The sequence below is a fragment of the Pavona decussata genome, unplaced genomic scaffold (genome assembly GCF_977016875.1).
Source record: "Pavona decussata unplaced genomic scaffold, jaPavDecu1.1 SCAFFOLD_406, whole genome shotgun sequence".
NCBI lineage: Eukaryota > Metazoa > Cnidaria > Anthozoa > Scleractinia > Agariciidae > Pavona > Pavona decussata.
Genome location: NW_028145774.1, coordinates 115604 through 142332, shown reverse-complemented (window position 1 = coordinate 142332; position 26729 = coordinate 115604). Strand labels below are relative to the sequence as shown.

At 41.4% G+C, this 26729-nt stretch overlaps 1 protein-coding gene and 1 long non-coding RNA gene across 2 annotated transcripts in view; both read right to left on the bottom strand.

Annotated features, from left to right (window-relative positions):
* The window catches only part of LOC146451031 (uncharacterized), a 351087-nt gene that overhangs the window by 210611 nt on the left and 113747 nt on the right, over positions 1-26729 (bottom strand). The gene's annotated exons all lie outside the window — the stretch shown is intronic.
* On the bottom strand, positions 6610-25021 carry LOC146451036 (uncharacterized). The gene is made up of 2 exons (XM_085099656.1): positions 24883-25021; positions 6610-12800 (listed from the first exon to the last, which is right to left on the bottom strand). Exons 1-2 carry the CDS (start codon positions 24977-24979, stop codon positions 7861-7863), a joined length of 5037 nt encoding a protein of 1678 aa, XP_084955782.1. The 5' UTR covers positions 24980-25021; the 3' UTR covers positions 6610-7860.

The window sequence follows — 26729 nt, the reverse complement described above, 5'->3', positions numbered from 1 at the left end:
TATCTTCTCTTATCACTTTGGGAAACAGTTTAATGTTTGCTTTACTGAAGCGAAGATCTGCACCCGGCCGTTTTGTAAACAACAGACTGTTCCTTCGGATTGTCTCCGACTGTGTATTGCCGCTTGGATGTTTGAAGTTCGTCGCGATAAATGTACTCTGATCGAGAACTCTGAGGACTTCTTTGGTCTGCTGTAAAACGAAATGATTCTTGCAAGTTGTCAATTTTAGTCCACGTTTATAGACGGGAAAGTCAATATCGAAGAACGTTCCGATTATCGAGGTGAGCAACACGATCACATATAAATATAATAACGATGATTTTAGAATTTAAGTGATTCCCGGTTAGTATTCTTCTAAACCAAGATGAAAAATATTAGTTCACGTTTAATAAACCTGTTTGTAGTTCTCAACTTGTCAAAATGTATACTATTTTAGCTTGTTCCACTGCGCAACAGACTGCCCCGTGTGGTGTTCATTTTTATTCTGTACACAAAAATAAATAAACTTACGTGCTGCAAAACAACTGTTTACTGCAGACTGCTGTGTTTATAATGTTAAGCCCGGTGTTAAGGCACGTGCACTGTACTAATATAAATTGTTACGCTTGTCAACTATACTAGATAATTTGCTTATTATCAAAGCGGTTCAATTCGAAATTCATTCCTCTATTGAAAAAGTGCGTGATCACGCCACCGTGATTTTAAGGGAGTGATCACGGTCATCAGCCATTCAGGCGTGATTCTGGTTTTTCTGTGATCACGGCCGTGATCACGCCGTGATCACGCGTAAAAAGTTTTTACGCTGATCACGGCGTGATCACAACCTGTGATCACACCCGTGATCACGGCGTGATCACGCCTTTATTTTTACTGGGGTTTACATGAGTAAATTGTGCAAGAGTGTTGGCTATGCAAGTCTGTAGTCTGTATCATTGTCCCACATCAGGTTTTGTCCAGTATCAATTTACATTTTGATCAAATTATTTAGGATATGAAATCACACGACAATCATACAACAGCGGCTCCACAATAATTACTTGGGCCGTGTGGTGCCAAGTTAAATGACGTGTCACATACAAGATGGGGTATGTAAAACAAATCAGTAAATATAAAACCTATGCATTCAAAAAAAGAAGTATATCTCGGAAATTCTTAATTACTACTTTAAATCATTTCTGTCCAAACGTGTAAATATCCATACTTGAACAATAATGACAGAAAATGCTTGCAAAATGTTATGTTTTAATACAATGCCAGTGATCACCACCAGATTTGGTAGAAAGTGTAGAGCACTTAAATATGGCCTTCACGGCAATCATACCAGAAATTGCAATCTTTAAGTGTTATCATTACCCCTGGACACACAGATACATATCTTACTCACTATTAGTAATGAAACATAATCAATGCACAAATGGTTTCTGTCTTGATCTTAAGTTCACTTCACTTGTCCCCTGGTGCCAAGATGGCGCATAGGATTAGGGCTTTCTGTTTTCAACCAAAGGTGAAAACGCAAGGATTAAAGCTGGGAATTAAAGCAACCTGGTATGAAATTTTAAGGTTTAAAGTGCACCTAACCACAAAATGTTTTTTTCTCTTAAAGAAATCTTTGCACCTGTTCAAAACATATTGTGCTATTTAACGCCTTTTTAGAACCAAATCTTGACTTTTTATAGGCTGTAAAAGTTACGAGATCTAGCCATCATCTGTCCCATGACCGAGCTACTAAGGGACATGGGTCTATTCCTTACTTTACGTCACAAACTGATTTGCATTGTATTAAGTCTTTGTGAAAATGCATGCAAAGCAGTTTGTGACATCAAGTAAGGTCAGTAGACCCATGCCCCTTACTAGCTCGGTCATGGTACAGATGATGGCTAGGTTTCGTAACTTTTACAGCCTATAAAAAAGTCAAGATTTGGTTGAAAAAAGGTGCAAAAAGGCTCAATGCATTTCGAACAGGTGCAAAAGATTTATTTAAGCGAAAAAAATTTTGGGTTGTGGGTTTTTATTATTATGCACTATTTCAATGGTTTACAACAAAAGGAAATTACAATATAGAACAAAAGTAACATAAAGACAGCATTAAATTACATAAATGTGAAAGGTAAAATGTGGCAGTGACCAAAGGAGCTTAGGCTTTCGAGTTGGTCACTGCCACGTGCAGTTATAACTGGTGTATAACGTGAAACTAACAAGCACAGGGTATTCTACCAAACAAAATGATGTTCTGCTTTCCCCTGTATTTCATTTGCACTGGAAAATTAATGCAAATCTATCTGGTTGTTAGTTATGCCTTACAATTTCTCTCTATCTGGTGATTTGGGGGAGTAAGCGATGCTGGAAGTTATCAAATATGGCCCGAGTTTAAGCTTGTAACAGCTTTAATTCTTGTTCTATTATTGTATTTTATTATTGTTTTGCGCAGGTGAGCATTTCTGTATGAAATCCATGCACTACAAATTTTAAATATTATTATTATTATTATTATTATTATTATTATTATTATTATTATTATTATTATTATTTTAATATTATATTTCTAGTGACATATAATTTTTAACAATAACATATAAGTTGGTTTATCGTACACCTGTCCTGGCCTGCTCAATCAATGCTATAGAAAATACTAATGGAAAACTGACATGAACCACTTCAGAAAAAGTTGTTTAAGTACCCTGTTAAACAACTTTCTTTAATGGTGGTAAATTAACCTTTACTAAATAATAATAAAAAAATTATTATAATAATAAGAATAATAATTTTATCGTTTACAGTTTTCATGAGTCACCTGATCATGAAACAGCAACAAAGTTTTGTACACCTCTTGCTACTATCAGTTGCTGCTGTGTGTTAACATTGTTTACACTTTATTGGTTATCGGTTCCAAGGAAAAACTATTAGTTAATTTTTTTTTCTTGACGATCTCGATCTTACCTCTTTGGAAACATCCACATCCTTCTGATAAGACGTTTAGGAAAGCATTTCCATCTAAAAATTCCAAAGATTTCTGAATAGTCGAGGCATCATCGCAGGTTTAATATGCCATTCAACAACTGAAGGCAAATTTACTTGCAATTTCATCAGCTGCTAGTTCAGTTTTGGAGGTGGTACAAGGTAAGCATGCAGTTTGTGATTGTGGAAATCCGGGATGGTGCCAATATTAAATCTCCCGTAAACGAAATTTTCGAGGCAGTTGCTTTAATCTGTTTCCATCCGCTTTCAAAATCCACGATTGCAATTTTCCCGTCAAATGCATGTCATTAAATTGTTTACATGGTCTTGCTACTGAAATTCTTCCTGTACAACAAGAGGTATCCTGAACATTGTGCATGTCTTTGGCAAACGTCTTTCTTCAAACAATCTTTACCAAGTTCCGTAGACCAAACGTTAATCTCTTGGAAGTAGTGTTGTTGTAATAAGCTTACGTACAACCACGTAGAAGTTTTGCCTCTACGTCGTAAAATAAACGGCAAACTTGAAGTTGACCTGCGTAAAAATTTGCTTCAATTCCCACTGAATGCAATGACATCGATAATTTGAAGGTAACTGGTACTGGTAGCTGAAAAACCTTAGACGTATTGCTTCATTGTTCAAGTGCCTAAAAGACTCAACTTTTGCAAATTCCAGAAAATGTAAAATAATCGCACTGGCGACCGCGCACTGCCACGTAAGAATCATAGTATGATTGACAGCTTCTTGTTGACAAGAAAGGGGGTGTGCGAGGAGGTGTGACAAAAAGGCCTGGTCACTGAGCGATGGGAAATATTCGATGTATCCAAAAGGTTTGAATCTCTCGCTCTCCGTGATATTTGTTACGGTGCTGTGGGTATTGGAGTGGAGGCTTATCTTCAACAGTCCAGCGTTTTGCTGTTTTGAATGGTACCAAGGTAATACAAATTTATCACCGAAAGAGATTCGATACCTTACTGAGGGCCATTACGCTTCAAGTACCAGTGCTGATCGCAAACTGTCTTACCGGATTGCGAATTTGCCGTTATTTATCAAGTATGTTTATAAACCAAACATTGACATTCCTTTCTGCTCCCTACCATACTTTTTATAGAAACTAACCATTATTCATATGTGGCGTAATGTTTCATAACTTTCTCGCGTGGAATTTGCTCCAGAAACAAACTACGGAAAGTTTTCCGCACAAACTCAAAAAACATAATTATAATGTAAATACACACTCTTTTCTTTTTGTGAGCACAGGTTTAATATTCTTATTTTTCTGCAGACGTACTGCTGAAAATGTTCTTGTGAACATTGTTAGATTTTAGTCTATTACATAGTTTTCCGTTTTAGAATGTATTGGGGTATTCATTTAATATTTGCACCACCCCCCTCCCCTCCCAAAAAAGTCTTTTGTGTCTACTCCTGTCAGAAATAACTTTTGAAGATCAAATGCTAAACACATTCCCACTTACGAAAAAAGAACTAGTTTAAAGTTCTGACACAACGCCCTTCAGAAATTTTTCTTAAAGAACCCCTTCCTCCCCCTCATATTTTTCCATCCCTAAATGGGGGGGGGGGGGGGGGGGGTGCAGATATGAAAAGGGAAGTACCTTTACTTTATTACAAGTGTTTTAATGCCTGTTGTAAAATAAAACTGTGCTACCTTCTATAGGCTTTTTTACTGTAAGAGGGTGCGAAATAAATAGCTAGGTGTTTTCTTTAGTAAGAGCATTTTAAATAAGATACTCAATACTGATTTCCTGGCATTGAAAAGATCCAGGCATTTTTTAAAAGGTTTAAAATTCAGCTAATTAAAATAATTGTACATTTACTTTTGTAACCCAATGTGTGAAACTAAATAGGCTAAATGCAGCTTAATCAGCCTGGAGAGAAAGCAGTTCTTGGGGGAAATTTTCTGTTACATACAGGTATATGCATACCTCATAAAATGAGAATTTTTGGTGATACTTTAATAAATATGTTATATAGAATGAAAACCGATGGAAATAAATTTGACTCAACCTTAAGGTGGTAAAAAATTCTTGCACAGCCCAAAGGCAAAAAAAGAATGTTAGCAAGACAAAATTGCCCAACCCCCCCCCCCCCCCCTCTCCCCTTCTTAAATAAAATGGTCGATCTCTTAACATCAAACATTTAGCTAATGCAGGGGTTTATTGTTTTATTTGCTAGTTTTGCAGTTTAGAGAAATCATATAATCAATTTAGCACTGGACTTGAGATAATAAGTTTTACAAAATCAATCTGTCAAAACACAGAGCAGCTCACCAATTCAATTCACATTTATTGTAGCTGAAACAAAATTTTCACTACACCAGGATGATTCCATTCTCTTTTCTTTTCTTCCCTAAGTAAATGTTGAGAGTTTACGGAATATTTTAGTGAGCATTTTCCCCCCGAACAACGAGAAAATCAAAGAAAAGATTGCATTGTTGCTTGTGATTAAACTTTCGATGGTAACCAGATTGGCAACGGGTAATCCCAAGTGGGCAAGATAGCTCCGTCTTACCCACTCGGGTAGGCAATAACAGTGCAGGATTTACTCATCTTGCCCGCTATTACACTAGCCCTCTTCCACAAATGGCAAGGAAGTAATATAATGCAATTATATGAATTTAATTATTATAATATTATACAGTAATTCACAACAAGACTAACACTACTATTTTAAAAAGAGGATGTACTAAAACCATTGTGATTGTCAACAGAGCACTGTATAAATGAAATAAACTTAAATAATAACACTGGGTTCCCAGTCCCCCATGCCCTTTTTAAAGATCTCTCTTCAGACCTTGCCATGTATTAGCCGCTCATGAAGGCGGGGGTATCATGAAGGCACCAACTTCACTCATTGTTGCTGGGCTTATAGACACCAACGAGGGTTAAATTCGATTTACTGCATTCTGGAATAAGAATAAAGTGAATAGCTGATAAATTTCTTTCCTGCAACCTTCCGCTCACTCATGATAATGTAAGAGTGATTTTGTACTCAAGCAATTTTAAAAAGCCCTTATACATGTAAGGATTTCCTTACATCAATATACTGGTATGTACTGTATTCCTATTCTAGAATAGAGTCAATCAAAAGCACCCTAGATTTATAAGATTTGAAACTACTGTTTATTTACTGAATGAGTTCAATCTTAATTTTATACTACCTGAAATTGAAAACGAGGTATCAGTACAGGAAATGTTATTAGTGACAGCAAAAGCAATTCATACCACAACGAAAGAGCTTTGCCCTCTTTGTTTCATAGAGAGCTTTAAAAAATCCTAGGTATGAATTTTTGCATCTCAACATCCATAGCATTGGTATGCAGTTGTTGCATATTACACAATTTATAACAAATAATTGCTACACAACAAGATAATGCATAAGGATGTGCCTGTGTTCGGTAAATACCACTCCTGTCATTGGAATTGAACAACAACAACAACTACTACTACTACTACTACTACTACTACTACTACTACTACTACTACTACTACTACTACTACTACTACTACTACTACTACTACTACTACTACTACTACTACTACTACTTCTACTACTAGTGCTACTACTACATATAATAATAATAATGATAACATATAACAATAATTATTTGTACTATGGAAATTTAATAAAATAGGAAAATAGCTACGAGAATAGTTAAAAATCCTAATACAACTCTATGATATAAGATAAAAAAAATTGTTACATAAAAAAGATAAACACCTACAAAATACGAAACTATAATAAAAATGCTAAATGAAAAGGATATGATTTTAAATTTGTCTCAAAGACATCAACAGTATTGCCACTTCTGATATCAAGTGGCAGTCCATCCCAGAGCTTAAGTGCAAATAACAATAATTATTGACATGCACAATAATTGGGCTTGTGTATCCCAGAGCCATTAATTATTGCATCTGGCACTCAACTTTCCTACATCTAGTCACACCATCAATATGTGACATTATAACAAGGTGCCATCTGCTCATGGTAAAGTGACCTCTGAGCTGTCATCTGCTTGCAATTAATCTGTGGCTGCATCTCAGCTCACACCACATACATGTTAAGGGGACTGTCATCTGCCACTCAACTGTAATACATGTAGTTACAAAATCAATGTGACATTATCGCCAGCTGCTATCTGGTCCACTTTTGGTACCAAGTCATGCAACAATGATACCATCTTCATTTAGGATGTCAGGCTATTGTGGGTATGGTTTCTTGTTTCTCTAACTTTGGTCTAGTTCTTACACTCTTCCTAATACATAATAGCATGTTGGATTCTACCAGTGTCTGCACTAGCTTCTACCCGTCATTCAGGCTGATTACAGGATAACTTCATTCACATTTGTTATGCATGACCACTAAGGTCCTCAGTCACACAGACTAATTACAGCATAACGGCCCTGATATTTGTTATGCATGGCCACTAAGGCCGCTCAGCCACACAGGCTGATTACAGCATAACGACCCTTATATTTGTTATGCATGACCACTAAGGTCCTCAGCCACACAGGCTGATTACAGCATAACGGCCCTCATATTTGTTATGCATGACCACTAAGGTCCTCAGCCACACAGGCTGATTACAGCATAACGGCCCTCATATTTGTTATGCATGACCACTAAGGTCGCTCAGCCACACAGGCTGATTACAGCATGATGGCCCTCATATTTGTTATGCATGACCACTAAGGTCCTCAGTCACACAGGCTGATTACAGCATAACAGACCTCCCAATAAGAGGTCCTTCACCACACAGGCAGATTACAGGATAGGCATTATGCTTACATCAGATGTGGTCTCAATTGTACTTCAGTACTCTGCTTAACAATGATTATTTTGGGGATAGCATGACTACAGCATACAAAAGAGTAGTTCAGAAGTGGCTCAACAACGACCTTGCGACTGAGCCCACTCTACCATTCTGAGAAAGGTTTCCTCCGAATATGCTGCTATTAAATCTTCCCTCTGCTTACATTGATTTGCTAATACATGCAGTCGTTCCATTTCCACTGCTCTAGCACGGGTAGTTGGAGTATCCACAGGCTTGAACCTGTCCTCATTTATCAGGAAATCTTCATGAAATGCAAAATCAGGATCTGTACCTTCTCCACCCGCTGATTTTGCTCGTGACAGTGCGACAAATAAAGCTCCTGGGTTCTTAGCTTCAAAGTCCTGCTTTCCAGGGTGGATCACAACATACCTGAATGCTTCTCCATCACCCACAGTCATCCCTTGGCACTTGTGGATCGTTGTTCCCCATGCCAGTCTCAATGGAACTTGAAGACGCTTGCATCGGCATGTACAGTCAGTGGACCGACTTACAGGAACTATTGGCACGACGCTCGGATCTTCGTTGATGTAAGGTGGTCCCTTGTATCCTGGAAAACGCACAAACACTACATCAGGTAAAGGGGTGGGATCATCGGTTGGTCTGCAACCATCTTTGTATAGAAGGTCCACTACTGTGCCAACCGCTCCATTGTACAAACCCCATGAAGCCTTTAAGTTGGCTACCAGCATGACTTTGCTGTCACGGCAAAGATACAGTAGTGGTAGCAGCCCTCGTGCCTTACTACTGTCAGCCTTCTGTGCATGCCTGCCATTGTCAATTGCCTTGATCCTTGCTACTGGGTGGTTTGGCTTTCTGTTACACTCTAGTAGCTTAGTTTTGTTGCGCTCCCATTCTAGGCGATGTGTTGGAAATACGTACAGACCTTGTTCGTCCATCCTTCCCAGAAGTTCTGTACCATGTGTTAAGCGGAGATTGTGCCACTGAAACTGCTGTAGCCAATGGATTTGCTGGCGTGTGGTTTTATAAGTCCTCGAGGACATCAACACACCTCTGAGCTGTTGTTCAGATTCAGTTTGCCTTACAATCTCAGTAAGCTCCACAGCACTATCAAAAGTTGTCCAAACCAAACGGCCATGGTTAGATGGAGCACTGCGACAATCTTGAATGTAGACAGGAGTGTCACATACAGGAGGTAGCTGAACATCATCTCCCATAAGTACTACCACAGGAATACCCCCCCCCCCCCCCCCCCATAGCTCGTCTACATTGGCTCCTCTGTTCACTGCATAACGTGCATGATGTTCCATCCAGCCCATTGTGGTGCGGCCAAACATCGACCGCTCGTCCCCAACCAGAACTTTCAAATTCTCACAGTTTTTCTGAATTCTCCCTAGCACTGCACCTGCAGGTACCGTCAGCTCGTTGCAAGACCTTCCCCCCGTTGGGATTCGTAAGAAACTGTGAACTGTACTGCCTTGAACGAGATAGGCAGCACTCCCTGTTGGGGTTATCACCTCCATTGCGTCATTTGTTCCAAACACTTGCCGCACTAACCTCTGAAGGCACTTGATAACATATGACTTTCCAGTTCCAGCAGTTCCGGATACAACAAGCCGCAAAAGATGGTAATTTGGTCGGTTTTCAACAAAGTTGTAGAGAGTGTGTAACACCAGACTCACTATGGCTCTCTGATTCTCATTTAGGGAGAACGGAGACACCTGTGGCAATTCAAGGCCTGTAGTTTCCGTTTCGCGTTCTTCGTCTTCTTTGATTATTTCTTCAAGCCATTTCTTGGGGTCTTTGTCCTCAGGAAGAACAATGCAGGTGCTGTTCCAGTCATAGTCCTCTCCACCATCATCATAATCCAAATCCTTCTCCACACCCTCATATCTCTGGTTCTGCCCTGCATAGACATCCACCCAATCTGGTTGTTGTTCGGCTTCTACAGCATCATCATCCTCATCCTCTACGAATACCGGCTCTTGTGGTTGCTCTGCATAACGCTGTGCCTTTGCAACCTGGGCCTTCACGAATGCTGGGCACTCATTACTAGAAATGAAATCAGTAAACCTCTCAATCCAAGATTCAGCATCTCCCTTTACTTCTTGGATGTTAAACCAGTTTGGCCAGTGTAACAGAAGCATTGTTCTACAGTAGTCCTCATTCAATGGCCATGTTGCGTGTGTTGCACCACCACTTACTACAGGAACCTTACCATTTTTTGATGCAAAATGGTACCAAGAAGAGTGCTCCTCACGTGGTCGTGCAAGGTACTTATCCAAAGGGGTGCTGCGAGTTGCAGTCTCACCATCACGTTCAAGTCGCCTTGAGCCTGACATAGACAAGTACGTGAATGAACGGCTACATCGCCAGAGTGCTAGTCCACTCAACTCAAATGATGCCTCAGGTCCACTGATATCTCGTCTTCCCACAGTCTTGATAAGCATTTTAGCACACATTGACTTGCCGGTCACTTGGTCTGCATCCGTTGCATCAACAGCATTGACCATGTCCTTAAAAAGATCAGCAGTTGCACCAGTGGGTTCACTATCCTTGCAAGCATACCCACACACATAATCGATTATTGCTATGATATCATCGGTGCTAGGATTGTCTGGGGGAGAATTGGAAAGAATCAAGCTTACGTCCCCATTTGCTCTCCAAGACTGTATTTGATAGCGAGAATGCTGAACCACACGTGGATGGTCACGTGGCATCTCAAGGCGAGGAGCTCCGTTATGATCTCCCACAATTTCTGGGTCGTTCCGCAGTTTCTTCCCTGGGGAGAACTCGCTTCCAAACTCCATCCTGCATACACGTTCTCTTGGCTGCAATCCTGGCTCAGGGTGACGAGGAGTCCTCAAGCAGTAATCGGAACAACTGTGCAGCCCAACTCGGTTCACAAGAAGCAAATGATCTTCCAGTATTGCATTTTGTGTTGCAGCTATTTCCAGAAGCATCTTCACCAGGGGATCCCTTTCATGTGATATTTCTACAGCCGAACCTTCAGGTGGTGGCCAAAGGTCTTTTCTTGGCTGTCCTTCTTCATCACTACCAGCTGGGTGTGATGCTGTCATGGCAAAGTTTTCATCAGCCCACTGGCTAAGTCTAGCTGCATACTCGTCTTCGTCACAACCATCTTCACGAGCTTCATGCAACAGCTGGTGTGGCTGTCTGTCATCTCTCCAGCTTAGTTGGTGCCAATGAATTTGACCCCGGGACTTGGCGAATTCATAGCGGTACCAATAATCAGATACACCAAACACTGGCTTCAGTACCTCTTCATGGTATGACTGGGTACGTAGGTCAAAGTAGCTTACCACAACGTGCGTATTTTCTTGTACAGCTTTGAAGCGGGCATTGCTATCTTCGGCAAGGTTGACCTCTTCCCCCGTGGTCTGTAAAATGTATTGTTCCAATAGTCTTCTTAGTGGGGGAAAGTAAAACTCTGCACAACTTCCAGTCATGAAAAATGAAGGCAATCCGCGCTTTTCATTGACCATGAACTCAACCAAGGCACGAAGCTCTCTGCGCCTTTGATGCCAGTACTGAGCTGTACCGCGCAGATTTGCACCAAAATATAAGAGCCTGTTGGTGATTGAAGTGTCACCCCTCGCTAGTCGCTCTTGAAGATCTGCAACAGTTATGTGTGGGTCACCTAGTTGCTGATCAACAAAGTACCTGCTCTGCTCCAGGGCACGCTTTCTCATGATCATGTTGTGAACAACAAACTTCCATACTTTATGCCGTGCAAACCTTCCGTCTTGATACCACAGCAAGTGCTCTGCCCAGTCGTGAAGTGCAGGACATGTAATTGGACGGTTGATGTGGAAATCACCCTTTCCATAAGGAAACAAGCAAGGAAATGCCATTGTGAAAAAGTAAGGAGTGTTGAACTCAGATGCTGGAGTTGCGTCAGTTGTCGGCCATGGGATCACTGGTCGTTGCATGCCTTGTTGAGCCTCGTCTGACCCTCCTTCCCTTGGTTCAGACACAACTTGATTTATGGCAGCATTAACTTGTGCTTGCACGTTCACTCCTGGTTCACTAAGAATAACTCCAGAGACTGTTGAGTCATCGCTACCATCTGTTTCACCAGCATCCAATTGCTGTGGAGCTGGGCCTTGGTCATCCATGTGTTCTGTTTCAGAAAACTCAACAGTTCTCAAATTGGGCAACTCACCATCCTCCGGTAAATTATGTATGCGAGCAGCATCTATGACAATGTCACTATAAGCGGGATTATTATCCTTTAGAAACCGAAGAGCTCCTTCAACATGGTGCCTTCTGACCCTGAAGTCCTTATGGGTATCATTTTTTCCTTGTCTTCTCACACGAATGATATCAATGTCTGCTGGTAGCCGTGGCAGAATGGTTGCAGGTTCTTGAACAGCCTGAGGAAATGCAATGCAATGTCCCCTTGACGCGATTCCTCCATGCCTTAACATGTGTACTTGCACAGTGGGTGCTAGTCTGGCTATCAGCATCTGCTCTGCATCCGACATTCCAGACAGCTCCTCAGGAACACTCAGTGGGTCCATATTATTTTCATCAGACCAGACTTTCGGTACCTTCTTATCTCTCCTGCAACGGGTGCATGTGTTTCCAGTGGCTTTGCATTCTAACCGCCGTTCCTTGCAAACCTCACAACAACCGAACTTGTATGTCATCTGCTCCACCTCAAATGAACGTATTGCACAGTATGCATTGTCCTCTATCTGACTCGATCCTGCTGGTGGAGGGGGCGGTAGGTCTCCGACAACTTCACGCAACCTTTTCTCCTCATCTGATACTCTCCTTTGATTTCTTCGTTTCCTTTTTCTCGTTTCATCGTCAGTTTCCACTACACCGTGTTGCGCAAACTCATACTGCACACCAACTGCTCTTGCCCTTGCAATTAGCGGAAGATCTTCTGAATGGTCACTGTAATTATAAACTTCCAGAACAGGTTGCTGTACTTGCGATGTTGAGTAACTAGTCGCTACAAGTGGCGGATTTTCCAACACAGGATTTTCTCTTTCAAAGTCTTCTCCTAAAAAAATTAATAGCTTGCATTATTTGTAATACTTTTCAAATGTAAGTTGACTGTCACTTGCACTTTGATTCTCTTTTTAAGAATAGGATAAATGGGTGCACTACTATTATTTAGTAAGGGTGGAAGTTTTGTAAATAAATGAATTAATAAATTTCATATTTTGTCCAGGTACATGTAGATATCTAATCAGAACTTAAAATAAACTTCAGACATTTACAATATTATAAAAAACAACAAAAGCATCATTCTTTAATACCAAAAATTATTCATGTTAAAAACCAGTGTATGTGTATACCTGAAGGTAACTTGAGGATTTATGCATTAAATTGTTGTTTGAATGTATGAATGACTTAATGTTTTTCCTAATGAGACTCACTATCCCATGTCTCAACTTACATATGAGTGGTCCTGTAAATAAACAGTACTGAAACCAACAAAAACTTGTAGTTGTTTTGAACCAGACTTTGGTTAAGCCGGGTAGTGGAATGAGAAAAAGGGTATGAGGAGGGAAATTTGACAGTTCAGCTACTATTTTGCCAGGTGTACATGTAATTCTCCATGACCTTTGCTCATCCACAACTAAAATAATCTTAATCAGGAAAAAAATTTGAATCGACGTACGGCAGCGGTGCCTATAAGCAACTGAACTTGGAAAATGAATTACAGAAGATAAAGAATGATAAGGCTACTAAACTGAGTTCATCTTGAAGCTATATACATGTAGCTGCTATGAATGACGAATCATTCAGTTCTTCAAAGATTTATCACCAGAATTTTAAACCATTGACTACTCTATGTACTGTAAATGTTTGACATGCTTGTAACGGGGGCGGATATTGACATCGGATTTCTTTCAGATCAGTTCAAATATTCAGATCAACATCGCCGTCGGAGAAACGTTTTATAGACAGAGAATCCCGAGCATCGATTCTAACTTGTTTATTATACTTGAAATTCCCGTAAAAACTGAAAATAATAATCGAAAAGCGAGCGATTACAATAGATTCTAAGATAATTCTACTGGGAGCACGTGGCATGCATGAAAACGATTACCTAGAATAACTCTAATAATATAACGAAATCACTAAACCTAAGAAATAACAACACTACTAGGACTGAACTTAAAAACTATAAAACAAGGAAACATACCTCTTTCTCCGATAGAAACTATCTTAATGGCACACGCGTCTTTCTTACTTTCGATCCGTACAATTCTCTATGTGACACTGAAAACTGATCCGACACGCGCAAAATACAAAGAAGCTCCAGATGATTAAAATAGAAACGGAAATGACGCGAGTCACGCAACGAAAAACTAATAGCTAACATTTACATGGCTCCCCTAAATTACGACAGAAATTTACATACTAGAATCAACCAAAACTAACTAAAATAATGTTCAGTGGGCTGTAGGCCCCTACAGGCCTTCACGGCTCTAATGGCTCCTCAGGTGGGGATTCCCCGGTCTTCATACTCTTCATTCTTCAGCAGCAGGACCAGTTGCTGGACTGGTCTGTCCAGGAATGATGCTGGTGCGGTGGCTCGACCGTTCTTGTCCAAGGTGTCATCCGCCATTCTCAACCGAACCTTCCGGACCAGACCATCCTTGTCAGGGTACGTCTCCTCTACGATCCCGGTCTTCCATGCGTTTCTGGGCGAGTGATCATCCTTAACGACGACGATATCGTTCACCTGAAAACTTCGTCTTGTCGCAGACCATTTCTGTCTCGGCTGCAGGAACTGCAAGTAATCCCTTTTCCACTGTATCCAGAACTCATTCGCCAGGTATTGCACCCTTCGCCATCGCCTTCTCAAATACAGGTCGGCGCGTTGGAAGTTTCCAGGTGGGGGCATAATGACCTTTGACTTCATCGTAAGCAGGTGGTTTGGCGTGAGAGGTTGAGGCAACTGTGGAGAATTCATTGTGTCCGCAGTCAGTGGACGACAATTAACTATAGCTTCGGCTTCCACCATGAAGGTTCGGAGCGTCTCGCCGTCGAGCTGAGTTCCATGATGGCTAAGAAGCGACTCCAATACATTTCGCACGGTGCGGATTTGGCGTTCCCACGCCCCACCCATGTGACTTGAGTGTGGGAAGTTCATCCTGAAGTCTACCCAGTCACAGTTGGTTTTCAGTAACTCTTGTCTGATTTGCTCGTGTCCTAATTCTGAGATAGCTTGGTTCAGCTCGTTCATTGCGCCAACGAAATTTGAGCCTTGGTCGGATCGCAACTGTCGTACTGGTCCACGGCGTGCTACGAAACGACGATAGGCGTTCAGGAACGAATCTGTGGACAAGCTATCCGCGACTTCCAGATGAATGGCTCTGGACGCTAGGCACGTGAACAGAACTCCATAACGCTTGATATACCAGGGACCAAAATAGTCCACTGCACAGAAGGTGAAGGGCGGTGCAGGCTCTAGGCGATCTTCTGGTAGGTCCGCCATCTTTTGCTCTTGAGGCATGCTTCTCAATCGGCGGCATGTGACACATTTCGATATGTGGCTCGATACAGCAGAACTTCCGCCGATAATCCAGTATCCTGCTGAGCGAACTTCACCTTGAGTGATCCCTCTGCCTTGGTGCTGAATGGCCTGATGATGATGGCAGAGGATCATGTCAGTCACATGTCCTTTTCTGGGGAGTATGACTGGATGTCTCACCTCATAGGGGAGGCTAGAGTGCTTGATCCGCCCACCAACTCTTAATACACCGTCTTCGTCTAGGAACGGGTCCAGCTTGTACAGGGAGCTTGACCCTTTCATCGCGCGGTTTCCGTCCTTGGCAGTGCTTCGGTTAATGACTTGTGGTTGGACGTTGAGACTCTTCAGCAACTGTATTTCTTCTGGGAACACTTCATTCTGGACCATCTTGATAATTTGCAACTCAGAGTATTTCAGCTCTTGAACATTTACAGGGACATAGGTGGCCGCTCTTCCTATTCTTTCTGCTGTGTCTGGACTTGTATCTTGGGAAGAACAGATACTGGTCTTGCGGAATCTTCTCTGCAGACGGAGACAAATGGCGATTGCTCTCTTTGCTCGATGCCAACTAGAGAAATATTTCAGGCACTCCAATAAGGAGGATGGTTCTTCAACCTGAGTTGCTCGCACAGTGATCTTCTTGGTTTCCGGGTCGTCAGGAGGGATCGAAGGGATGTTGTCAACAGGATCCCAATCTTCATGAGAATTCCAAAGGAATTCTGGCCCATTCCACCACAGGGAGCCGTCAATTAGTTCTTGGGCACCAGCGCCGCGAGAAGCAATGTCAGCGGGATTGGATTTCGTTCCAACGTAGCGCCACTGGTCCGGCGATGTCTTCTCTCGTATCTCCTGGACGCGGTTGCCGACAAAGACATGGAATCGCCTGGCATCATTGTTGATGTAGCCTAAGACCGTCTTGCTGTCAGTCCAGAACGTTTCCTTCACTTCCTCGTACTCCAGCTCTTTCCGCAGCGTGTAGCTTATCTTGGACGAAACGAGTGCAGCGGTCAGCTCCAGTCTAGGTATGGTGACGGGCTTCAACGGCGTCACGCGCGACTTTCCCATCACAAGAGAACAGTGTATTCGGTTCTTAGCATCGACTAATCGTAGGTAGGTACACTGCCCATAGCCATTTTGACAAGCGTCTGAGAAGTGGTGCAACTCTGTGTGCTTGATCTCATCGAATTCTTCAGGTTTATGACATCTTGCTATCTTGAGCTTCTCTAGGGCGGGAAGTTCAGATCTCCATTTCTCCCATCTAGGTCTCACATCTTCGGGTACTTCGTCGTCCCAGCCAACTCCATCACGGCACAGCTCTTGCAGGATTCTCTTTCCTACCAGGATGAATGGGGCGACGAGGCCAAGAGGATCAAAAACCGAGCTAACTGTGGATAGAATGCCTCTTCTCGATAGCGGTTTGTCCTTCAACTCGATTCTGAACTGGAGCGTTTCTGATTCGATGCACCAGTGGACTCCCAGAGCGCGTTCGATGACTGGATCGTTACTGACAAGGCGAGGATCCTTTGTGTCCTTCGCTTGATCTTCTGAGGGAACGGAATTTATCACCTCCTTGCTATTCGATGTGAACTTGTGAAGACGGAAACCACCTTTCTGGCACAGTGACTTGGTATTTCTGATCAGGTTCTTTGCTTGTTCAACGGTTGGTACCGACTTGAGTCCGTCATCCACGTAGAAATCCTTTCTCACGAAATCTGCTGCCTCGGTGCCGCAATCTTCTTCGTACTGGTCAGCAGTGGTCTTGAGAGCGAAGTTTGCACAGCCGGGCGAGGAAGTAGTGCCAAAAAGGTGGACAGTCATACGGTACTCTACTGGATCTCCCTTGAATTCTTCGTTATCCCACCACAAGAATCTCAGATAATCACGATGGTTCTCGTCGACTTTGACTTGATGAAACATCGCCTGGATGTCGCACATAAAGGCTACTCGCTCTTGACGAAATCGGCATAGTACTCCTGTGAGATTGTTCGTGAGATCTGGACCTTGCAATAGCTGCTGGTTTAGGGACTGTCCGTCACATACTGCGCTGCAGTCGAACACGACTCTGATCTTCCCAGGCTTCTTCTTGTGATACACTCCGTGGTGTGGAATGTACCATACTCGCTTGTTGTCTGAGGATGGTTGGTCTGTGGGAACTCGTTCTGCATATCCACTAGTTATGATGTCTTGCATGAAGCCATTGTAATCTCTTCGGAATTGGTCATCGTTAGTCAATCTCCGTTTCAACTTTAGTAGGCGGCTCAGGGCCAATTCCTTGCTGTTTGGCAGTTCCACGTCTTCTTTCTTCAGAGGCAGAGGCATCTCGTAGTGGCCATCATCTCGCTGATGAACACCGTCTCGTACTATTTTGAGGAACTTCCGATCTTCAAAGGATAGCGACTTCTCTTCGGTTAGTCTTTCATTGAAGTCAAGTGTGAACATCTTAGCAACATCGTGCGGGTTGAGCAGCTCTTTCACTTCTGTCCTTAACGCAAAGTGACACATCTTCCTACTTGAGTCTACTTGGACTTCTCGGGTGATAATGCGATTGCAGAAAATGTCGCTCTCGGTTTCAGCCTCATCTTCATGTGTTAGAGGGTTTACTGCACCAATGATTCCCCATCCAGGAGCGGTTCGCTTAGCGTACGGGTCATCTTCTACTCCGGGAACAACTTCAAGTGGTTTAATCGCACGAGGGCAGTTGAGACCGATAAGGAGGCCGACCTCAACGTCACTACGGAAGGGCATCAGCTTCTCAGATACCATTTGGAGATGTGGCCAACCATGGGCGGATTCGGGCCTTGGAATCTGACTCCTTTTAGCCGGTATGGTGGATCTTGAGTAGGTCTTGGGTAAAGGGATTTCACGCTCTTCATTATAACCACGCACAACCAGGCCTTCGATCTTCTGACTTGTAACCACTTCCTCTGCTAGGACCGTCGAAATCTTTAGGTCTACCTCTGGTCCGTTCAAATCCAGCTTTCGCAGAACGTCTTCGTTTACAAAACAAGCGTCAGATTGTTCATCTAGGAGAGCGTAGATCAGCAATTTGTTCTGAGCATCCTTACTGTGATGAACCCATACGGGTACTATTAACGAGTGCATGCAAGGCGCAGTTGTTTTCTTCATGTCGCAGACCTTCGCACGGTTCGAGATGACTTCGGTTACATTCGTTACTTCGGTTGCATTCGTTACCGCTTTGTCTTGCTCGGGTATCTTGGCGGGATCACTGTGAAGGGAGGTTGGATGAAATCCATTGCAGGTTTTGCATACTCGCCTTCTTCGACAGTCCTTTCTCATGTGACCCCATTTTAAGCAGCCCAGGCACAGTGCCTTCGATCTGATGACATCTCTTCTTTCTGCCAGGGACATACTTAGAAAACTTTTACATGCGTCCAAATCGTGAGGACCCTTGCACAGCGGACACGTGACAGTCTCAGGTTTATTTTCCCTCTTACTGTCGGAAGCGCTGGTCTTCACTTCACCAGAACCAGTAGCGAAAGTGCTAACCTTGGCCGATTTCTTTCTGTAACTATTCGACTTCCATGCTCTCTCTGCGTCTTGTCTTGGGGCTTCTTCCTTATGAGGCCTTGTCGTTACCGGATTGCACGCAATTCTTGCTTCTCTTTCGAGGAACCTGCAGAAGGCTTTGAAAGGGGGGTAGGCCGTTCCATCCCCATCAGGTACGCTTTCTTCGCCGCGATTCTGCTCTTCTCCTTCTTTGTTGAGCCAGCGATCAACTTCGCGACTCCATCGATCTATCAGGTAGCGCGGAAGCTTTTGGAGCATCTTCTGGTTTTCATCCGGGTCGTCAAGCACCTTTAGGTATTTGATGGTCTTTGTCGCCGTTTGGCAGTGGACGAGGAAGTCCGAAAATCTGCGTAGGCTTGCTCCGTCATTTGGAAGGATTTTCGGCCATTCGTTAATCTTCTTTCTGTAGGCGTCTGCCACCAGAAATGGGTTGCCGAATCTCTCTGCTAAGATCTTCTTTGCTCGTCGGTATGCGTCGGCAGTTTCCAGTAACAGGAGGCCGCTAATCGCCTCTCGTGGTTCGCCTCTTGTATACTTCCCGAGGTAGTACAGTCTTTGGGAAACCTTGTCTGTCTGGCCTTCTATGATGGTTTCGAAAGACTTCAACCACAGGGGATAATGCAGTAAATCGCCGCCGAAGATCTCTGGTTCTGGGAGAGGAAGCGTGTCTTGAAGACGTCGCTGACAAAGCACATCGGCTAAACGATGCAGTGAATCTTCGACGGACGAACTGTTCAGAGGAAGACTGGCTCTTGGATTGTCTGCTGTGACTCCGGTCTTGGCTGTATAGCTTACGGGGATTTTCGCGTCAACACGCGTGCGCGGAACTCTGTAGGGACTTGTCTCAAACTCGGCTACTAAAGGATTCAGCGACGATCGAAGAGCTGTAGACTTCGGAGGTGCGAACGGGTCGGGACGTAACACCGGTCTAGAATTCGTATCTTCGGTACATCTCACTTTAAAAGGAGAAGTCCAGAGTTCCTCCTTTATCAAAGTCCGTCTCGTTTCGGGACTCTCGCGATGCAAAACAGATTCAACATACGTTTCAACGGTCGGAAGGCTGGCGTCTGTCACCGATGACATTTGATCACGAGTCTTCAAATAATTTTGGAGAACGTAATTCCTGTCGGTTTCTTGCGGGAGAAACTGATCTTCCTCACGATCGTCCTTCTCAATTTTCCTTTCATCGGCTACGTTGGCCGCTTCCATTTCGGCTTTGGCGACTGCCAGCTCCTTGCTTAGTCTAAATCGTTTAAGTTCGTCCTCGCACTCCTTCAAAGTAGTTGTTTTCCGTGCCTCGGCGTCCGCAAATTCCAACTGAGTTTTAAGTCTTGCAACATTTGCAGCCATATCCGCTCTTTTTGATAGCGAAGATGCGATAGATGATTTCTCGGATTTAAGGCTTCGAGAACCTCGGCTGGAATGTTTTGATCGTGAAGAGCGTTCGCTTACATCTTGTCTAAGATCCGAAAGTTTGTTATTTAATCTTCTCAGCGTGTCTGAATGCTCACGCTCCAGTGATTCTAATTGCGCCACCGCCTCCTTTTTTGCTTCGTAGTTATCTGCTAGCGCTTCGCAGAGTCGATTACTTGCCGCGTATAGAATATCCATTCTCGTCTCGAGGAATGTTCTCTCGCTCTTTAGGAGATCGATGTTCGTTGAATCTCCTATCAGATTTGTAACTTTGTTTATTTGTTTGCGCCACGCGCGCTGAGCGGAAGATCTTTGTTCCTCGAGTAAATTAAGGTGATACATTCTTCCCTTTTCTGTAGGATTTCGAAACCTGATCGACAAGGAATCTTCAGAATCTTCCATTTTAGACATCGGAGGGTTCAGTGTTCAATTGCAATGCGACGTGTTTCCTCCGCTGAGTTTCTACCCCAGAGTTTTTACTGTAACGGGGGCGGATATTGACATCGGATTTCTTTCAGATCAGTTCAAATATTCAGATCAACATCGCCGTCGGAGAAACGTTTTATAGACAGAGAATCCCGAGCATCGATTCTAAATTGTTTATTATACTTGAAATTCCCGTAAAAAACTGAAAATAATAATCGAAAAGCGAGCGATTACAATAGATTCTAAGATAATTCTACTGGGAGCACGTGGCATGCATGAAAACGATTACCTAGAACAACTCTAATAATATAACGAAATCACTAAACCTAAGAAATAACAACACTACTAGGACTGAACTTAAAAACTATAAAACAAGGAAACATACCTCTTTCTCCGATAGAAACTATCTTAATGGCACACGCGTCTTTCTTACTTTCGATCCGTACAATTCTCTATGTGACACTGAAAACTGATCCGACACGCGCAAAATACAAAGAAGCTCCAGATGATTAAAATAGAAACGGAAATGACGCGAGTCACGCAACGAAAAACTAATAGCTAACATTTACAATGCTTTCTATACCACTCGAACCTCCCGTAAGCGACTACCCCTAATGTAAAGGAATAATGTGTTCGCTTACGGGAGGTGGTCGCTTACCAGAGGTCAGACCACAGGGGGTCTAAATTTCAGGTAATGTAAGTTATGGTAATTGTGGAGACCAAACCATTTTGCTAGTGTTTAATGAAACCCAAAGTAGTAACTTTCCTTTACACTGCCTGAGCAAACAGTAAACGGCATTTTTGCAATGTTACATTTCAAGCGCAAAACATCTACAACTTTCACGTTTGTTTTGTTTGTTACATAATCTAGTTGATGTTGTTTACCGCCACAATTTTTCTGTTGAGTAATACAAGGTTGAGAGAGTCATCACAGGTCATGCATACTATTTACAAGATCAATACAATGGATTCAACCTGATTAAACTTTATTTCAGTGTACACTATAGTGCATGTGTATGTTATCAATGATATTATTGTTTCAATGCTAAGCTGTTTTGGGAGATACTTCCAGTAGCTACTAATGTGAGATTTTAATACGGCGTCTGCTGTAATGATGTGGGCCAATATGTTACGGCGAGACATTTTGCAATTTCCGCCCGTGAGAGATAGTCAGCAGATTGTGTGTCAAGTGGCCACCTAGGGGAGGTTAAAAACAATTGAAAATTTTAAACAATCATCTCTAAAAGTGGTAGCTTACAAGAGGTGGTCGCTTACGTGAGGTGGTCGCCTACGAGAGGTGGTGGCCTACAAAACATTCCATCTATAGTTATTTGACTTGAAGACTTATGGTATTTTTGAAAAGTGGTTGCTAATGAGAGGTGTTCGCTTACGAGAGGTGGTCGCAAAGGGAGGTTAGACTGTACCCAAATTTGGTTTTAACACCAGAGTTGATATGTAAAGAGCAGATATGAATTTCTTTTTCTATTGAATACACTGGCAGTCCAAGCTCATTATTCAATAACACAAACATAAAATTGATGTATAGGGTAGCAGGAACAGCGCAGTGGTGAGAGCACTTGCCTCCCACTCAGGGTCATATGTGGGTTGAGTTTGTTGCTGGTTATTGTCCTTGCTCCTAGGATTTCTCTCTGGGTTCTCCAGTTTTCCTCCCTCCACAAAAACCAACATTATGAAATTTCAATTCGACCTGGAAACAATAGAGAGGATGGCCACTCCGTGGTTTACACTAAACTCCCCATTTATTTTTTCTTTTTTTTATTTTTTATTTTTATGTTTAAACTTTGCATGTTTTGATTTTGGCAAGAAAAGATATAAAGCAATGGTTCAGTAAGGTCTGTAGCATAATTTCCAATATGACTTCCACTAGCTATAGCATGACACAAGGTGAACAAAACAATATCCTGCTACAGCTGTATCTTTCTGACCAAAAGTATTCAATTAGCTCAATCGCAAAGGGAAGGATGGGTATAAAAGTCTCAGGCATATTATAATGGCGTACAATGAGGCTTTTGTTAAACCTTAATGGTCTTGTTGTATTTGTGACGTTGTTTCCATTGTCTAGATCAGCAAATCTGCATTAAGTTCAACCATGTTCAACTCAGTAGAGCAGCTGACATTTTAAAGTACAAGATTGTGTAGCTAAGAGGTACAAGAAAAAAAACAAAAAACAAATTATGTACATGTAGGTAATTATTCAGTACCCACACGCCACTGTGGTATGAACAGATTCCACTACAATTAGCTTCTTCAAGTTTTCACACTTAAACCACAGCCTACTCTTACTGAACGTATAACTGATGTTTTTACCTGCATAATCATGAGCAAACTGATCTGAATATCTTTCGACAGGCGATAAGTTCGACAATATCTCATTCCCGGGTTCCACATTGCAATTATTTTCCATTTGGCCTCCATCTTCACATACACATTCCAGCTGGTATTCATCTCCCTCTACTGAAAACAAAAACAAACCATAATTATTTTGCTCAAGAATCATTAGTAGTCGAGATTCTTCTAACAATTACTAAGTGAACTTAATATTCCCCTAATTAACGTCTTAAAATGACAGTAAATTATTTGCGTAATGATACCAAATGGCACTGAATTACATTTCAAAAATATGCTTACTTTTTGCTTTAAATTCTACGACATGGCATTCACTACCAAGAGGAAAGCCATTCAGAACAGGATTTTCCATAATTGGCCCCGCAATGCAATCTAGATTGCCTGCGTGTATATTATACGAGAAATCTTTTAATAAAAAAAGGAAGAAATGTGTTTGTAGTATGGGAAAGTTTCCTGATTTGATGAAACTAGGTGCGCACGGTGGTCTCGGGTAATTTTTTCGCAAGCGCACAAGGTGGTGTTGGAAAGTTGAAAATATACAATACTACATGATTGAAATAGATTTACATTATCTGGTTAACATGTTTATAAATAGATTGTAATTCATGATATTTTCTAGCGAAACATAGTTGCATGGTTTTTTTTTTTCATGTTTTGCTCAAATATTACACAAACAATGTTGAAATACAATATTGTATGACTGTCATATGAAACTGGATTAAACCCTGTTCTCTCCAAGGAGGGGTATTTTTGTTCTGTATTGTTCTCACTGCTTTAACAAAAATAGCCCAATCAGAATCCATTATCTGCACTTATGTTAGAATGTCTGCACAGTTTTAAAGTGCGCAAAAATATCACTGTATTAGCAGGCACTTAGGAAACCTGCGCAGAACATATGCGCAGTAACAAAAGTAAGCACCGTCCTCAGTTAAACCAAAAAAAACAACAACTCAGTAGAGCAGCTGACATTCTAAAGTACAAGATTGTGTAGCTAAGAGGTACAAGAAACAAACCAAATAACAAATTTTAGTATATACCACACAAGTGAATAGTACTTTTGGTGCTCACTGATTGGCTAGCTTGGAGGTGATTAGCCAAGTACTATTCACTTCCGAGCAGCCGAAGAGAAACAAGTTTGCTTCCCGTTCGCCACGGTTACCTTAAGAGGAAATTTTTTTTTTCGATAAACAAGGCGGCTGTTAAAAAAATATATAAATGACAATAAAGTTTGGTTTGACGGCATTAAATGGTAACTTATTTATAATCTTTTCAACCTCATATTCTAAGGCGAAAATGAAAATACAATCCCTTGTTTGCGAAAACTGCCAACCACTAAAATTACAAGGAAAACAATGAAGCATCTGATATTTTTTAGCATGGTTTCAACAACAAGACAAATTTCAAAGAAAAATTGCAGAAATGACACCGTAGGAACTAAACAAGTGTCTCCAAAAGTTTTATTTGTTTGCAAGAAAGCGAGACGGAACTTTCTACAATAAGAAACTGCTTACCGCGTGGCACGCGAGATTTTAAAATTTCATACCATTTGTCGGTATACATGTATTGTAAGAAGTAAAATAATTTTTTGGTTCACTAGTTATTCAGCTTGTGTGGTATATACTAAAACAATTATTCATCTCAGTGTCGGTGAAAGTGATGGACATTTACCTTGCCGCTTTGCGGCTCAGTAAATATCCATCACTATTCACCTCCACTTCGTTGAATAATTGTTAAATGTAGGTAAATATTCAGTACCCACAAGCCACCATGGTATGAACAGATTCCACTACAATTAGCTTCTTCAAATTCTCACACTTAAACCACAGTCTACTCTTACTGAATGTATAACTGATGTTATTACCTGCATAATCATGAGCAAACTGATCTGAATCTCTTTCGACAGGCGATAAGTTCGACAATATCTCATTCCCGGGTTCCACATTGCAATTATTTTCCATTTGGCCTCCATCTTCACATACACATTCCAGCTGGTATTCATCTCCCTCTACTAAAAACAAAAACAAACCATAATTATTTTGCTCAAGAATCATTAGTAGTTGAGATTCTTCTAACGATTACTAACTTTATTTCCCTAATTAACGTCTTAAAATGACAGTAAATTATTTGCATAATGATACCAAATGGCACTGAATTACATTTCAAAAATATGCTTACTTTTTACTTTAAATTCTAGATCTACGACATGGCATTCACTACCAAGAGGAATTAAGCCATTCTGAACAGGATTTTCAATAATTGCCTCGCAGGGTTTTGGCCCAGAGGCTAAAACCCGAGGAGGCAATCTAGAATTCCCTGCGTGTATATTATGCAAGGAATCTTTTAATTAAAAAAAGTAAGAAATGTGTTTGTAGTATGGGAAGGTTTCCAGATTTGATGAAACTAGGCGCGCACGGTGGTCTCGGTAATTTTTTAGCAAGCGTGCAAGGTGGTGTTGGAAAGTTGAAATAAGTATATTTACATGATTGAAATAGATTTACATTATCTGGTTAACATGTATATAAAATAATAGATTGTAATTCATGATATTTTCTAGCGATACATAGTTGCATGTTTTTTTTTTTTTCATGTTTTGCCCAAATATTACACAAACAATGTTGAATATTGTATGACTGTCATAGATTTCATTGTCAGATTTACAAAGCAATGTGTTGACTATTTCTATGAGTATTAACTTCAATAAAATAGTTGAAACGTCAAATTTACAACAGTCGTATACACAATATTTATATTCAATACAAATCGTTAAAAACAACTATTCAAAACCGGGGGCAGCTCTTGTGAACGCTATTTCTAGTATTAATGTGTATCAATGTTTTTCACACAATAAAGGCTTAAAATTTACCGAAAAAGTCTGTAATTCCAAACATATGCACCAATGAGAAATTTTCGCGAAAACCAAACTCGATAGCGCGATAAAGAACAACAATAATTTAAAGCTGCCGCCATTTTCTCTTTACATGTCACTTCTACAATTAGCTTCTTCAAAATCTCATACTAACCACAGCCTACTCTTATGTATTGTGTATTGTATCTAACTGAATGTACAATGTTTTTCACCTGCATGTTCATGGCTAAACTGAACTGACTCTCTCTCGACAGGCGATAAGTTCGACGGTACTTGTACATGACCGCCATCTACACGTACATATTCCTCGACTGAAAACAAAATAATCAGATCACAAACAAGAACAGACCTTAATTGGCTCCATGCGGATGATCTTCCTCTAACAATTACAAATTCTACACATAATTATATACAGACTAACAACGAGGAAAGCCGAATTCGACGGCTTATACGTACTGTGGTTGAACAAGAAAAACAATTAAAACTGCTGGCATCTGGATCTCTACGCATGACGTGACATGACGTGACGTGAAAAAAAGTAACCCATAATTGTAATATGATAATGTAATACTGTATTATTATTGCTATAATTGTTATTTATTGTGATTTATCTAAAGATTAACTTACTCACCTCCTTCTCTTTCTCTTTGTTCTGCGTTACTTGAATTATTTCTTCGCCTGCTCTCTCGTTTCCTTTCTCTATCTCTTTTTCGCTGTTCGTCACTAGTTCTCCTCCTTCTTTCAAGACCTCTTTCTCTCTCTCTCCCGTTGTTCTTCCGTGCAATTCAGCCTGTTTTCCCGAGCCCTGTTTTGCTCTTTCTCCCGCTGCTCGTCACCATATC